This window comes from Festucalex cinctus, chromosome 2, assembly GCF_051991245.1.
Source record: "Festucalex cinctus isolate MCC-2025b chromosome 2, RoL_Fcin_1.0, whole genome shotgun sequence".
Taxonomy (NCBI): domain Eukaryota; kingdom Metazoa; phylum Chordata; class Actinopteri; order Syngnathiformes; family Syngnathidae; genus Festucalex; species Festucalex cinctus.
In genome coordinates this window covers 7385114-7400965 of record NC_135412.1, presented here as the reverse complement: position 1 = coordinate 7400965, position 15852 = coordinate 7385114, and the positions used below count along the sequence as shown (strand labels likewise).

General features: G+C 42.1%; 3 protein-coding genes across 3 annotated transcripts in view; 2 read left to right on the top strand and 1 right to left on the bottom strand.

The window, feature by feature from the left end:
- The first annotated feature begins 33 nt into the window (after positions 1-33).
- Positions 34-3358, top strand: lmod3 (leiomodin 3 (fetal)). Its single transcript, XM_077515227.1, has 3 exons — positions 34-318; positions 434-1972; positions 3226-3358. Exons 1-3 carry the CDS (start codon positions 34-36, stop codon positions 3271-3273), a joined length of 1872 nt encoding a protein of 623 aa, XP_077371353.1. The 3' UTR covers positions 3274-3358.
- Positions 3359-4698: 1340 nt separating this feature from the next.
- Positions 4699-8598, bottom strand: LOC144013542 (PRA1 family protein 3-like). Its single transcript, XM_077512546.1, has 3 exons — positions 8319-8598; positions 6893-7110; positions 4699-5762 (listed from the first exon to the last, which is right to left on the bottom strand). The coding sequence occupies exons 1-3, from the start codon at positions 8498-8500 to the stop codon at positions 5587-5589; spliced, it is 576 nt and encodes a 191-aa protein (XP_077368672.1). The 5' UTR covers positions 8501-8598; the 3' UTR covers positions 4699-5586.
- Positions 8599-8662: 64 nt separating this feature from the next.
- Positions 8663-15852, top strand: part of uba3 (ubiquitin-like modifier activating enzyme 3) — an 8987-nt gene continuing 1797 nt past the window's right edge. Inside the window, exons 1-16 of the mRNA XM_077512545.1 lie at positions 8663-8864; positions 8941-9032; positions 9137-9175; positions 10711-10822; positions 10904-10984; positions 11052-11134; positions 12640-12720; positions 13533-13576; positions 13662-13726; positions 13811-13966; positions 14085-14187; positions 14270-14380; positions 14457-14510; positions 14653-14689; positions 14779-14860; positions 14955-15055. Of these exons, the coding sequence (XP_077368671.1) occupies positions 9013-9032; positions 9137-9175; positions 10711-10822; positions 10904-10984; positions 11052-11134; positions 12640-12720; positions 13533-13576; positions 13662-13726; positions 13811-13966; positions 14085-14187; positions 14270-14380; positions 14457-14510; positions 14653-14689; positions 14779-14860; positions 14955-15055 (1169 nt within the window). The 5' untranslated portion in view covers positions 8663-8864; positions 8941-9012. The remainder of the gene's footprint in view (positions 8865-8940; positions 9033-9136; positions 9176-10710; positions 10823-10903; positions 10985-11051; positions 11135-12639; positions 12721-13532; positions 13577-13661; positions 13727-13810; positions 13967-14084; positions 14188-14269; positions 14381-14456; positions 14511-14652; positions 14690-14778; positions 14861-14954; positions 15056-15852) is intronic.

The following is a 15852-nucleotide window of genomic DNA, read 5'->3' as shown; positions in this document are numbered from 1 at the left end:
TCCTTTGACAGAATTTGAAGCGAGAACTCAAAGATGTCAAACAAAGATACCGAGGAGCTCAATGAAGAGGACATTGATGAAGATGAACTCCTTGCTACGCTTTCGCCCGAGGAGCTTAAAGAGCTCCAGAGTGAAATGGATATTATGATTGCTCCAGATGATAGTGTTCCAGTTGGACAGAGGCAGAAGGACCAGACAGAGAAGTCCCCAACTGGAAGCTTTGACCACAGATCCTTGGTCGGCTACCTCTATTGGGAAAAGGAATCCAAGCGGTTGCTTGAGGAAGAAAGAGTGCCTGCTACTCTGCTACCCAGTGAGGTAAGAGGCCACCAGACCGACAAATATTTTAACAATAGGTTGAAAACAAACATAATGCTAGAACTTGCGAAGAGACAGTAGTAACAATGTTGGTCCTCTTGGTTGTCTTCATCAGAAAACATTGAGGCAGGAGGCTGAAGAGAAAGAAAGAGTCAACACTGTGGAAAATGGGCACGATGAAGTACATGAGGAAGTCATTGAGGAAAAGGCTAAGGATGGCACTAGGGAAAAGCAAATATCTGAAGAAACAAGAGAGGAACCAATTAAAGAAATCGTCGACAATGCAAAAGAGAGAAATGAAACAGACAAAGAGGTCCATGGGGAAGACAAAGAGATGAATCCAAATAAACATGAAAATACTGAGACACAATCTGACAGCACAGGCAAGGATACGACAGGCCAGAAAGACGGAACAACAGAAGTTGAAAAGGAAAGTAAAAGAACAAATTCTCAACCTCCTCTGGATTTACTGGAAGATGCGAAGACAAGTGAGCCCAATGACAAACTCCAGCAGAAAGAGGAGACAAAAATCAACAAATTAAAAATCCCCAAGCTGGCACTGAATAACATCAAAATGACATCTCGGCCATCGGGAAATGAGACAAACCTGGAGTCGACACTTGACAAGATCCGAAACAACAACCCTTCTGTCACTGAGGTCAATCTCAACAACATCGAAAACATTCCCAAAGAGATGCTCCTGGACTACGTCAACGCCTTGAAGAAGAACAAACACGTGAAAACCTTCAGCATCGCAAACACCGGTGTGGATGAAAACATCGCGTTCAACCTGGCCAACATGCTGCGCGAGAACCGCAGCATCACAACGCTGAACGTCGAGTCCAACTTCATAACAGGAAAGGGAATCGTTGCCATCATTCGATGCCTACAGTTTAATGAGACGCTCACTGAGCTGCGATTTCACAATCAAAGGCACATGTTGGGTCATCATGCCGAGATGGAGATCTCACGCCTGCTCAAGGCCAACAACACCCTCCTGAAGATGGGATACCATTTTGAACAGCCAGGGCCAAGGATGGTGGTGACTAATCTCTTAACCCGGAACCTGGACCGCCAGCGGCAACTGAGAAAAGAAGAACAGAAGCAACAGCAGCTGAAGGAGCAGAGGGAGGTAATGCAGATGTATGAGAACAGTCTAAACTTGCCTCCGGGTTTACTCGAGATGCTTGGGTACATACCGCCCCTGGAACTCCTGCAGAAACATGGGCTTGTTGCACCCCCAACAGAACTGAATAATGTGCCTCCAAAAGAAGAAAAGGAAGAAAACAAAGAAGAACCAGAGCCCCCAAAGCAGCTCAAACACAAGAGAACTCCCAGACAACCGGGTGCCGAGACCCAAAACCCACTGAGGGACGTCCGGCTGAAGAAAACTCCAAAGAAACGTGACCATTTTGCAGAGTTGGATCGCAGGGAAGCCAGTCGACAAGAGCGAGCAGGTGTCCAACTGAAGAAGACTCCCAAAGCTAAGGAGGCAGTCACGCAAGAGATGGCGGATGAAAAACCAAACCTGAAGGATGTCATTAAGACTTTGAAGCCGGTCCCTCGCAGGCGAGTGCCACCGAAGGTTGATCCCACACCTCGCGATGAGCTCCTAAATGAGATCAAGAAGAGTAACGTGGCCTATCTGAAATCTGTGAGTATTGCTGCTTCAGGCATTTAGTACGGAAGTACCAATTAGATAAAATATTCTACCAAAACATTTTCATCAACATCTCAGTTGAGAAGGTGGTCCTACATTCTTCCAACACCAAATATGTTGTTACTGTCGATCTGGTATGGTAAAAATCCAAAATTTGCAGTCAAACAGTTTGCTTGATGAAACCGTCTGCAAATACAGTGTAACCTCGGAGTTCGAACGTCTCGGGATTCGTACGAATCGGACTTAGACACACACACAAAAAAAATGCCTCGGAAGTTGACCTAATTTTCGGAGTCCGAACACCCAAGCAAAGCCAAACGTACCTTGAATGGGTAGACGAGTCAAGCCGAGCGATGCCGAATGCACACTTAATAGTAGTTGAAACAAGGCGCTGCTCATTTCGAGCCAGAGTGTGAACACTCCCAGAGGTGGTACAGAGGTACGCGGACGTTCACGAGTGATATTTTGCTTTTGCCACAACAATTTTTCTTCACCATGGCCTAAAGAAAGACAACAGTGATAGTGGCAGCAAAGAAAAACAGAAGTAACCACAGTGGATTTAAAGAAGATGCGCCCTTGTATCTACCGTGACTTCATCCGTAAATATCGGTGCGAGGGCTTCCTAACCATCATGCAATGATCCCTTAGTAGTCTAGCAATATACCAAATGTTAAATTCAAAAACAGCACTGAACTAAAGCAAGCATTAACATTTTATTTTCTATTTCTTGCTATTTTAGATAATCACAACATAATAGAAATGTTATGTTTTTGAGCTTGGGAACGGATTAATTGCATTTACATTATTCCCTATAGGAAAAAATGTTCTGGGGGTTGAACAAATTTGACTTATAACACTTCACAGGAACAAATTATGTTCAAACTCCGAGGTACCATTTTATGCACACTGGCCACAAACTGGCAAAAGAAACCTTTTCACTGGATGTAAATACATCCTTCATCGTATTCTGTTCCGGGTTGTAAGAAAGTGGAGCTGATTGAGGATGAGAGGACGGACACATGCTGGAATGGTCACCTGTCAGTCACGGACGGAACTGACACAGACATAGAGAACTGTTTTTCGTTAGAAGAATAATCCAACATAAATTTGGGGATATCTACATCAAGTGTCCATTGTACACTGTATTATGATTACACTCCTTTCAGAGCATTCGGTGTGTGAAGTATTATAACTTATTAATAGAATGCCACGCAAACTTTGATACCAATTCATTCCTTTGGTTGCAGGTGCCGCTCCCCAAAGCCCTGGAATCAAGTGAAACAAGTCTCATCTGAGGCAGTGACTTCTCGTAATATGTGTTTGACACATACTGTATTTTGGAAATGAACTGTGCAGCGAGAAAGAACCACATGTTCACAAGTGGCTGGCTCTTGTTTCACAATGTTTCACAAAAGCCAATACAGTACTGCATGTGGTATGTACAATTGAAACCACAAGTTTACACTCCCTGGCCAAAGATATGGAATCACTTTTGGACGATTATTATTTAAATGTTTAATTTTGGAGAAAGAAAAAAAAGTCAAAATCAACTTTTATTCAAAATGGCACAAGAAAATTTGCTGTCACAATATTTTTTAGAGCAAGTAGAGGGGGAAAATATGGAATTGTTCAATTTGGAGAGGGAAAAAAAAAAATCTGATTCCATATATGTGCCATGGTTGTATATAAAAGGAAACATACCACCCCCATGCCCCCCACTCGACTGTCTTGACATGAAATATGACTAAACTTTTCCTGTTTTCGGTCAAGGTTTAACAAAATTAATTATATTTACTAAATGCCAGAAAAATGAGAATGATTTTTAGAGACAAATCTTCCATTACTTTCTCCAGAAGTTTCTATACAGAATGATTACTACAATGAACAATTTGGGGAAAATCCAGATGATGATGTCGTGTCTTTGGAAGCTTCTGATTTTAGGTTTATTTACAATATTTGAGTTAGAGACACTCTTGTGGTGTATTTGAAACACACAGCTTCTTCGTGTAATGTGAAAAGACAAGCAAAATTATTCTTGCAATTTCCATATGCCTGTGGTCTGACGAGACTAAAATGGAACTGTTTGGCCATAATTTTGGTTGTTTGGCAGTAAGAGGGACTGGTGCGTGCACTTAAGTCAGAATGGTTAAGCTTGGATGCAAACGGCTCTTTCAACGTGGACAATGACACGCGTCATACTGACGAGCTGGTTCCAAAGTGGCTCAAGGGTGACAAAGTCAATGTTTACACACATGGAAGTCATACAGTTTCAAGGCAAAGGTACCAAATACGAGTGAAATGAATGTAAACCTGACTTGAGGAAAGTCCTGACAATTTAAAAAAAAACAAAAAAAACTTCTCTCATTATTCTGGCATGTAGCAAATGCAAATATTTTTGGCAGTCTAATTGACCGAGAACAGGAAATATTTCAAGTAGTCTGATTATATGTCAGACAGTAGGGGGGTCTTTTTATATAGCGGATCTTCTGGTGTCAACTGTATGTTTTAGATCACTATTCTCATTATTTGCACCTTGAAAAAAGGCAGAGAAAATGTATATTTATTCACATGGGAGCTCAATTGTTTTATGCTTATTTTCCACATATTGTGCTAAGGCTTATATTTACTAATAGTGGATTAGATGTAGCTTTGCTTGGCCAATTTATAAAAACTATTGCATACCATTCATAAAAGTGCTCAGAAAAACAACACATAATCCATTGATTTATACAGCCATGTTTAATAATTGGCTCTGTGATCACACCGTCACTCTTGTTGAATGGAAAAAGTCACAAATAACATAAGAGGACAACATATTACTGCCATCCAATGGCCTTTATGCACAAACAGCGCAGTCAACATGCACATGAGAAAAGCGTCAAGGAATATTTGCTATGATGTCAGCGACACAAAAGAAAGAATCTACTTTGATATACGTCATAATGTTGCCAACCCGGTATCAGGTAAACGAATAATCGTGTGCATCCTACAACCATTGCACTCATAATATACCAGAAATAATACACGCAAAGAGCAAACATATACATACTATCGTAACATAAAGCTGAAGGAGCCATTCCTTTTCAATTGCATAGCTCAGGCTAGTCTTTGCTTTCAGCACATGGTCACACAGTCTGAAAAATTGTTCTATTTATAATCAGGATTACTAGTGAGAACACATGTACGCCAGAAGCGCATTGGCCTTGGATCAGTATTCAAAAGTCTCCTGAAGTGACAAGATGAAAGTTTTGTCCTGAATAAATGAATCCGGATTTATTATCGGCAAGAAATAAAAACTAGCAATGCTTGTAACAAGGTAGCATGATTAAATTGAAGATAAAGGCACCCAGGTTGCGTGCCAAAGAAGTCCAATATCAGCAAGGGGATGTGTGTATTTTTAAATCTTTAGCCACGGGAATGCTCAAAGCTTTTCTGCCATTTGCCTTTCAACTGTGGTTATACAAAGCATCTGTACACATTTGAAGGAGTGTGCTCATCTAACTGTCCTAAAAAAAAGCAAAAGGGAAGACCAGAGGGCCAAAAGTACAAACGCGATTCTACTTGTGGCATGCGGGATGATGGAGCCGTCTTTTCCCTTTGCTACAATCTCACTGCTTCAGTTTGCTTTCGAGATAATCCTGAATTTTGTTTACTCTCTCCTCCTGCTGATCCAAGAGATCCATGATGATGCCCATGGGGGTCTTCTTCATCCCAACAACTTCCATCTTGTTCTCCAGTTTGTTCTTCATGTTGCGCAGTCTCAGGGAGGCATGAATGAGGATTACTAAACGGCAACAATGGGAAATGTTACTAACTTACACACAGAAGTATATTTACATTTAGATATTCTTCGCTGGGAAATAAAAAAAAAAGTGACAGAGAGCGAGACGCACGCATGCAGGTGTTAGTCTATGAGGCAGATGGCAAAGGCATGAGATCAGTCGGTAAATGCGGTTGTGTCCACATCAAGAAACCATAGCGATCTGTAAACATGAGGCAGTGGGCAGGCCGCCTGGGACGCGATCACGCTGCCTCCAGCGGCATGTTAAAGCTCTAAGGTTCGCTTTAACGATCACATGTAGTGGGAGAAGAGAAAGAAAAAAAAAAAAACTAAAACTGGTGAAAATAGTTTCCAGTATCAATGCATGTTCTCTTTTAATTGAGCAGTGAGTCAGAATGAGAGTTTGGAAACTTGTTCAGCTGCAACAAAACCTCAATTATGCTTTCCTGTCTGAGTCATTGAGGCCTCTATAAAACACCAGTAAGGCAATGTTGGCCAAACTCCAATATATAAAGAAAACAAAACAACGTTAGAATTTAGATCAACATTAAGACCATACAGGTGTGGTTGGCGATTTTACAATATTGTAACTGCATACTTGAAGCAGCAGTAAATAATTACTTGGATTGTTTTGGCTCCCCCTACAGTTTTGCAGTGGGCTTTACTTTGAGTCAACAGTATCGTTCATGCCAACAGACTTGGAGATATTATTTTTTGCCTCTAATACGCATGTCTGTCAGTCAGTCATTTTGTTAGTAGCCAACATGTGCCGATAATCCAATATCAGAACAACTACACAGTGAAGGAAATGGGAATGAGATGGTGAGAGGTTAAGGGAAAAAAAAAAAAAAAAAAAGTAATTCCAGTGAAACATGTCAATAATAATAATAATAAAAAAAAAAAAAAAAGGTCTGACCATTCAAAGCAAAGTTTGTATATATGGCCAGAGAAAAAGAAGAAAAGAAAAAAATTACACTGTAGAATGCAACCATGCTAAAATAAATCAAATGTATTAAGACACAATAAACAGCAAACAACAAGCATGGAATCCAGTGAAGGCAAAGTAGCGTAGAAAATAAATACACCAAAGTTAATCGCGAAAAGGAAACATGTCAATCAACATAAAGACTTACACAGCAGCGGGAAGGTGATGCCAAAGATGAAGACCATAACACCGCCAAACAGCGACAGCAGGAAGTAGCTGGTGACCATGACGCCGATGACAAACAGAGTGGGGTTCTTCCTCTTGAAGTTCTTGATGGTGGCTTGATTCTCCCCGGCCCACACGGAACCCATGAATACCAACGTTACCACAGCTCCTCCGAGAAACATGCCGAGTGGGTTCATGAACCTGCAAAATGGACGGTGGCGTTTTAGCCATTTAGGACAGTATTGTATTTTAAAGTAATGTGCTGGTGGTCAATAACAGCAACAGCAGAGAAAGAGAGAGAGAGAAAGAAATGAGTCAAAAAAATATTCAGTTAAAAGTAGCATGGTAGCCATTAGGTAAGATGTCTAAATTGTTAGATTAAGCCTCTTTGGCACATTAGTAGATTGGTGACTTGAGCCCGAGCTTGGCTAGACTTGTCACTGTGACCTTTTTCCTGGTTCTTCATCTCCCTACTGAATCAATCTGCACCCTTGCACATTTACCATTTGGAACCAGTTAAGACCATGAAGTCACACATTGTCACATAGACAAATCAGTTGCACTCCTTTTTTTGGGGGGGGGTGGCAGGACAGTATAAGAAGAGGAACCATTTTGGACAGATTAGACCTCCTTCTGCATGTGGCTCCATACTTCTTAAAGTCGGGGTCTAACTCAATCTCATTTGTTTATATGTGCCCTGCAATTGGCTGGCAACCAGTTTAGCGTGTGCCCCGCCTTTCCTTCCTAGTAAACTAGGATAGGCCTAATCTAACACCAGTTTACTGTGACTCTAGAACAAAAACAATATTGAATGGATGGATATTAAAATGAGAAGGTCAAAGATACTTTAGTCATTAAAGAATGTTATTAAATACTATTTAAGGGTCCCAAAAGTGTGTAGCATCATTAATGAGCGTTTCCACTATATATTAGCCTACATGTGGAAATGGAAAGTCCTGCAAAATTGTTCAGCAAAATTTTCTGTACGTCTTGACTGCATGCAAGTCATTTTGCTTTGAGGGCAGATCAGATCAAAGAACGGAAATGCGGTAAATCTAATCAACAATCCATCATCCACCAACAATAATTAGAAGAATAAAATCTCTGCCACGTTTCTGATGAACGCGTGGGTCTACTAGGCAATTACTTTTAGATCCAAGTATTTTAGGGGGTGCTACTTGTTATACAACGTTTGACCACCACTATACTTTATATTCGTGCGACTGTTCGACACTCAGCAAGTGCATAATAACGCAAGAATGCGAGGGATTACATACAATGAGCTACGAGTTGTCTGTTGACGTAAAACACCCTGAATAGCGACTGAAGTCACGATGGGTGTGGGTTCAAAAAACAAAAAGTATGCACGCTAAGTAAACCCAAGCTAATCTGTGTTCGCTGGTACTAACCCAACGATGAGGAAAACCACCACGGCTGCGGCGAAGTAGTTCGTCTGGTAGTACATTAAATTACTGATAACTCTGTTGTTCCACTTTGTCACATCTCCGAACTCTGGCTTGGCGAAGCGCTCCGTTCCGGGGTAGAAATCATCCCACGGTCTGAGAGGTGCAAGCTCCATTTTGGCTGCCATGACGTCAACGTGAAGTAGGGAAGCTCTCAACAAATATTACAGAAACTGCGACGTTGCTTGTGTGCGTGACAGGTCAGCTGACCATTGCCGTACACTGGGAGCAGCCAGTCGGATGTGACGGTAAACGCTCGCGATAGTAAAACAAGGAACTGGGAAGCACATTAATGTTTTTTTTTTAATTCATTTTTTTTTTTTAGTTTTATATATACATGTTTTTCAGTGTAACACAGTTTTGTTTCATAAGGGATGAATGTCCCCGTTTCTGGTCACCGGAAGTGAGTTTTGAAGCAGTACCAAACGATAACTACAAACGTCATGATTTAATTTTATATTCAATGAAAATCACATTGAATACTATTTACGGGTAAGTCCGCGTTCGGTATTCAGAGAGAATAAAAAAAAAAAGTATTCTGTGTTTCTCATCCTGCGTTTCCCCGAAGCTGCGTCGTGCTGCGCAGCTTTGACGCTCGCGAACTCCCCCGTCACACTCGAGGACATGGGACCGTGAAAGTATGGCGGATGCCGAGGAGCCGTAAGTCTCGATGGATGAAAAATGCCATTAAATCGGAGTTAAACGACTCGCAGTTTGACACTAACGCGGCATGATTCAAATCTATTCCCGTTTTTTTCTTACAGGGAGAAGAAAAGAAGGCGAATAGAGGACCTGACAGAGAAGTTAGTGACGAATACTAATGAAAGGTTTCTCTGTGGCTGCCCGGCAGAAGGGTTGCGTTAAACAGTCAGGCCAGAAGACATGAACGAACATTCACATATTTTAGGCACAGCCTGACTAAATACTGTACAGTAGCTTACTGTCACTCACTAATACCAATGTATCCAAATGTTCTCTTAACGTTTCTTTATTTTGACGAACGATTCAGCAACAAACATATCGTGACATCTTCTGGCCACATTATTAGGTACACGCGTATTTATCTGGAAGTAAATTGTTTTGAGAAACTGGCCTCGTTTAAATAAGGTGTCTGGCCTGCTCAGGTGTTTATATGACATTTGAACTAAATACCAACACTGGAAGAAATGCGGTTTAATGACTTCGAATCATGTATTTGGTGTTAGGTAGCTAATTTATGAACGTTTTCATACATAAACCTAGCACTAATTATGACAAATTGTTGTTTTATCACCATTGTAGCCTGCTGGCAAACTGTCAGGGAAGTTGCTTAGAAAGTGGAGCTAATAACCCAACGAATCACGAACCATCAATATGTGCGGCAGTACAGTTGATGGAGATAAATAATTTAAAAACCTTTTCACCATTAATGTGACCTATAACCTGTTCAATTCAAATCGAATTAAAAAAAAAAAAAGTCTTTCAGAGTTTCATCAGACCAGAACACATTCTGTGTTTGGGAATTATTGTTATGGTTCAATGAAACTATGTTTGAACATTTTACTATAATTGTAAAAGTCACATTTGTCTCACCCTTACATTCAATCCTGTGGGAGAAAGCAGAGAGAGAGGGAAAAAAAAAGTTAACTCGTGTTTATCATGAGTTTGAATGTGATTGGGTAATTCTGACCACAGCCACATCCCTGTTATGAGGGTGTGCTCACTTTTGCAATCACAATATCTCAGTTTTTAATTTTACTTCTCTCCTTGAGTTTTACAGGTGATAAATCAAATCAATAGTGGTAAAAATTGAAATGATTTATCCTGGGGATCAGTTATTTTTATGCCGCAAAAGCTGGCATTTGAGCAGAGGTGTGTCAACTTATTTATATTCCCCGTACCAGGGGGATAAAACTCATTTTTGTAGCTGGTCACATTGTAGTTCTGGCTTATGTCAGTGGGCCGTTATGACTTTGAGACCATATACATATATAATCACCTCTCCACCTTAAACTGTAGAGATACAACCCACACAAGTTGATGGATAACTCATTTAGTGACAAGAAGTCAAGGAAAATAGTATCAAAATTCATTTAAAAAAAGAATTGGTGAACAAAACATCCTTGGCAATATCTCAAAATTATTACATATGAAGACAATTTGCAATTTTGTAGAAGGAACACTGTTGGTCTTCAATTTAGAAGTTTGTTGCCTTTTGTGATGAGTGGCAAAATCTAAACCACATTTTCTGAATAGCGCCAGTCGCCACTGGCTGTTCGTCTTGGATTACTGTTATGATTTTATTAATTCAAGATGAACTCCTAAGAGTGAGTGTGTGTGTGCTGTGCTGTGGTTTTAGAATGGCAGTAGATGGTGGTGCCTGCGACTGGGACGGCCGGTGGAATCACGTGAGGAAGTTCCTGGAGAGGCCCGGTCCGTTCACACATCCTGATTTTGAGGCCAGCACAGAGGTGAGCGAGGCCACTCGGACGACTGAATGAACATTGCGTGAGCGATGACTTGATACCGTCTTGACGCGCGTGTCGTCTCAGTCTCTCCAATTCCTGTTGGAGACGTGCAAGATTTTGGTGATCGGCGCAGGTGGACTTGGCTGTGAACTGCTTAAAGATTTGGTAGGAAATGCATTCAAAGCAATGAGAGCGCCCTCAGCTTTGTTCCAACAAGGTTGTGTTGTTGCAGGCCCTGTCTGGGTTCCGCCTCATTCACGTGGTTGACATGGACACCATTGACTGGTCCAATCTTAATCGGCAGTTTCTTTTCAGGTGGGATTCTTTTTTATTATTTTATTATCAGTCTTTTTGTACGATTGTCATCTATTCTTTTATTGGTTAAAGTAAGTAATGCCCATAAAGATGCCATATACTGTAAACTAGGGGTGGGCAATATGGTCAAAATCTCATGTCACGATTCTTTAAAAATAATTTCCAGAATACAATTTATTTATTTATTTATTTTTCATATTTTTAGACTAATCTTCACATTTCTGAACATTTTTCTAAAATTTAAAAAATATTTAAAATGTATATAAAACCATAAAAGGAAAAAAAAAAACAGGCATCTTAAGCCAACTAAGCTTTCTGAACATGTTTCAATTGAAATAGTGCAATTATTATTATTTTTTTTTATCAAATAGTGCAATGAATGTAAACATAAATGGTAATAATGAACAGTCTCGGTTACTTTAGTTACAGTGCCAACGGTGTATGAACACCACAATAGAAATTGAAAATGTTTTTTCCTCAATAAACTATCGACAAAAGCAGTTTGGAATGAGTTAGCAAAGTAAATAAAACACAGAATTGGAAAGTAGAAAACATTGTTTACGACAGCGTTTGCTCGTCCGCAACTCCGCGTAGTTTACAAATTCTCGTAGGTGCGTGTGGGCAGTGTGGATCGTGGATGTGTCGCGGCGCGGGGAGAGTTGCGTACCCGTCGGCTGTTCGTTACGAGGTGGCCACGCTGGCACCGGCATGGGAACGCAAACCGAGCCGGCGGCTCCGGGGCACCGCGGCCGGGCGGTCAGAGCTCCCGCGCGCACCCTCGGCCTCTCGTTCGAACGTCATTTGCTTTGGGGAGTCGTGCGGAACCTCAAGGATGCTTCGGGCTCCAGGTGGAGGAGTGGACACATCAGCATTAGCATGCTTACTTAGCATTAGCAGGCTGACTAGAGGAGTGGAGTAAGTTTGTGTGGTTGTGTGAGTGCGTGCGTGGCGGAAGAAAAAAAAAAAAAAGACCTCATGGATGCGTCAAGCATAAACCAAGCTTGAGCTCGCATTAAGTTGAACTGTATAAAATGTGCCCTACAGACGATCTTGTTGATCTTTCAGCTTTATGAGATCGTCAACACTTAACGATCCTTAACGATCTAATATCGTCATATCGCCCACCCCTACTGTAAACGTAATGGTTTGTTGAGGTCAGGTCAAAAATGTTCTTGATTTTAAATGCTGTATGTCAAAAAAGGTAGTATGGTAAGTGGGTCTGGGTTTGCATCTTGACTACGGGCTGATTGTGTGGAATTTACATGTTCTGTCCCGGTGCTTGCATGGATTTTCTCCGACTAAGGCGGCATCCTGCCACCTTCCAATGACAGGCACACCAGGCAATTTTATTTATTTTTTTTTAACATATTTGCGCAAGATCTTCCATTGAAAAATGTGTTCTAATGTTTGATGTTTTGAATCAAGGTCATGACAGTGCATGTTTGTGAAAGTAGCCCAACCCCACCTTTAATGGCGAGTCTTTTTGTTCTATTCTGTTTCCTCAGGCCTAAAGATGTTGGACGGCCAAAAGCAGAAGTGGCTGCTGACTTCATTAACAGTCGCATCCCTGGATGTAAAGTTGTCCCGTATCCTCTTTGGAGCAGTTTTGGGCTCGAATGACAATGACCTCATCACACTTAAGGCCTCAGTATGCTTCTGCGAGAGGCTCGCGTAGAGGCGTCACGTTGGAGCTCCGCTCGTGCGTTTGCTTTCCGACTTGTGCGCAATACACATCACAATACACATCGGTGTCTGCTGGAGTTTCACACCAAGTCCCGCTGTCGCTATGGCTGGGCCGCCACAGAGTGGCGATTCCTCTGCATTTTATGACGGATTCAGGAAGTTCAATTTAATTCAGAAACACGAAACAAAGCCGGGGGGAGAGTAAGTTCATCACCGTGGCAATTAATTATTGCCAATTTGCACCGGTGTCGGCCGTAAACTCGCCAAAACACAACAGCCATGCGCTTAGCGAACACTTTTTTTTTTAATTTTTATTTTTTTTTATTGTTGTTTTCCGCCTCTCGTCCCAGGCACATATCCACATGCACAGCCGTGGTCTCCGAGCAGGAAGTCGATTTGCGCCGTCAGTTGCCTTCACGGAAACTATCTGGGCGGGGGGCGGGGAGAGAGAGAGAGGAAAAAAAAGAAAAAACGCCATCGAACGGACCAATCAGAAGCGAGCTACGCCCCGCCATCTACGGCGTTCAAGGATTGGCGACGTGTGCACGGCAGCCGGCCACGAGCGACGCGGCACTTAAAATTCATGGCTCGCGTCGATCATGTGACCTACGGCGATCATCAACGCGAGAGCAAACGTGGAGGCATAAATTAGGCTTTAGATTCAACTTCAACGAGCGTGAACTTGTTTTTGATTCCTTAACAGTTACACATTCAGTCACTTCAAAAAAATCCAGGACTTTGACGCGTCCTTCTACAGGCGTGAGTGTGTTTCTCCCCCCATCGTACGTCAACTTCATCCGAGCAAGTCAAGCCCCCAGATTTTAACTTTGTCGTCCCCCTGCAGAATTCCACATCATCGTCTGTGGGCTGGACTCCATCATTGCCAGGCGGTGGATGAACGGCATGCTGGTTGGAAGCTGCGCTCTCTTCAACAAGTGCTCGTCAGGTTCACGCCGAAGGAATTGAACTCAATGTGGTTGTTGTCGAGTTTAGATCTCCCTCCTGAACTACGAAGATGGAATACTGGATCCCAGCTCCATCATCCCCCTCATTGACGGAGGCACGGAAGGCTTCAAAGGAAACGCCCGCGTCATTTTGCCCGGCATGACGGCTTGCATAGACTGCACGCTTGAGTTGTACCCGCCGCAGGTCTCTTACTCCTCCTTCTGTCTTTACATTTTTCATTGAGCGCAAGCAAGACTTGTCCTACCGGACATTGCTAGCATCCAAGGAGTTGCCGCTAACCTTCTCATTTGACAATACTCAGGTTCATTTCCCCATGTGCACCATCGCATCCATGCCGAGGCTCCCCGAACATTGCATCGAATATCCCAGATTGTTTCAGTGGCCGAAAGAAAAGCCATTTGGAGGTATGGAAGTGCGCACGTTAAGCATGTGAAGCACATCACATGACCCTTTCCGTGCTGTTGGAGAATCATTGGTGTTCCCTAGAAACGGGTTTAGACGGCGACAATCCCGAGCACATCCAGTGGGTGTTTGAGCGAGCGCTGGAGCGAGCAGCACAGTTCAACATCACAGGAGTCACGTACAGACTCACTCAAGGTCAAATCCATTTTGCGTTCTCACTGCAACTGACAGCCGTCACGTTTGTTGGTGTTGATGAGACTCGCTTTTGCAGGAGTTGTGAAGCGGATCATTCCTGCCGTTGCGTCGACGAATGCTGTTATCGCTGGTATGAAACTGACGCATTTGATAGTATTTTGTTTGACTTTTAACATGTCCTCACATCAGATTTAATCATCTTGAGCTTACAGTGACATATGTAAAAAAAACATTTTCTTTTGCTGTCCCTCTTGTGTTTTTGCTCTTTGCAGCTGCTTGTGCAAGTGAAGTTTTTAAAATTGCTACAAGGTTGGTGCCGGAAGAATGTTTGGAAAGAGTCTGCGAAATCTCTGGCTTTGTTAAACCAAAAACACACATCACGTCTCTTCTGGTTGCAGTGCATATATTCCTTTAAATAATTACCTGGTCTTTAATGATGTGGATGGACTCTACACATACAGTTTTGAAGCTGAACGGAAGGTTTGTTGCACAGGCCTCCATTTTGTGTTGTCCGTATTTTTTAAAGCCGAACAATAACTTTGCCTTGTGCCGGGTGTGTGTTTGTGCCGGGCAGGACAACTGTTCAGCATGCAGCCAGGTGCCTCAAGACCTCCAGTTCCCGCCTTCTGCAAAACTGCAGGAGGTCTTAGAGTACCTGACAGAGAACGCTTCTCTGTGAGTAACACGCAACCACGTTAACACCAAGCCAGACAGAGCAATGCCGTCATTTCAAAACTTTGAATATCTTTCTGTGTAACCTGTGGCTTATGAACTTACAGACAAGTGCAAATATCTCCTCTTTGAAATTTAGTGGCTGCAGCCATTTGCAATTGTCATTGGACAAAGAGGAGAAACATGACAGTATAGTACAAAGTGCTGACAATGGGTCCTCATTCACTAACCATGCGTGTGCACAATTTGATGCACAAATGTGTGATTTGTGAATACAGTACTTGAATTTGTGTGTTACGCAAACGAATTTAGGACCACCTCAGACCGAGTATACGCGCAAATAATAATGGATCAGCTTCCAGAAAAGATGTCAAGCACATCTTTTTATACCTGATGCATCGGTATTAATGCTGCAGTCCTTAAAATCAATAATAATAATAATAAATTTAACAATAATAACTTAAACGGACACTTTCCATCACTTTCACCCTCTCGCCGTTCAAGTGTGTGTATGCGAATACGAAAAAAGGTCGTAGGATAAAGATGAAGAAACTTCTGAACATTTTGGACCATCTCTCACAGCCACCGCGTATTTGCTGAGATGCCATCAGACGGATGCACTTTTATAGGGAAGCAGTAATGAGATTTATGTAAATGAAGTGTAGAAAATTGTCCGCTTGTGTCATGGATCCAGCGGCGGTATTGCGTATATACGCTCAATTTTTGTGCAACTACGTATTTTTCTACATTCTGAAGATGGATGGATGGAGGCCCATCACATTTAAACAAGTCATCAGTTT

Excerpts from the sequence above, each read along its gene's own strand:
- lmod3 (XM_077515227.1), top strand. The coding sequence starts at position 34 with ATGTCAAACAAAGATACCGAGGAGCTCAATGAAGAGGACATTGATGAA. Across the intron at positions 319-433 it reads CTACTCTGCTACCCAGTGAG|AAAACATTGAGGCAGGAGGC; the intron begins GTAAGAGGCCAC and ends TGTCTTCATCAG. Across the intron at positions 1,973-3,225 it reads ACGTGGCCTATCTGAAATCT|GTGCCGCTCCCCAAAGCCCT; the intron begins GTGAGTATTGCT and ends CTTTGGTTGCAG.
- LOC144013542 (XM_077512546.1), bottom strand. The coding sequence starts at position 8,500 with ATGGCAGCCAAAATGGAGCTTGCACCTCTCAGACCGTGGGATGATTTC. Across the intron at positions 7,111-8,318 it reads GTGGTTTTCCTCATCGTTGG|GTTCATGAACCCACTCGGCA; the intron begins GTTAGTACCAGC and ends TCCATTTTGCAG. Across the intron at positions 5,763-6,892 it reads CATCACCTTCCCGCTGCTGT|TAATCCTCATTCATGCCTCC; the intron begins GTAAGTCTTTAT and ends GTTGCCGTTTAG.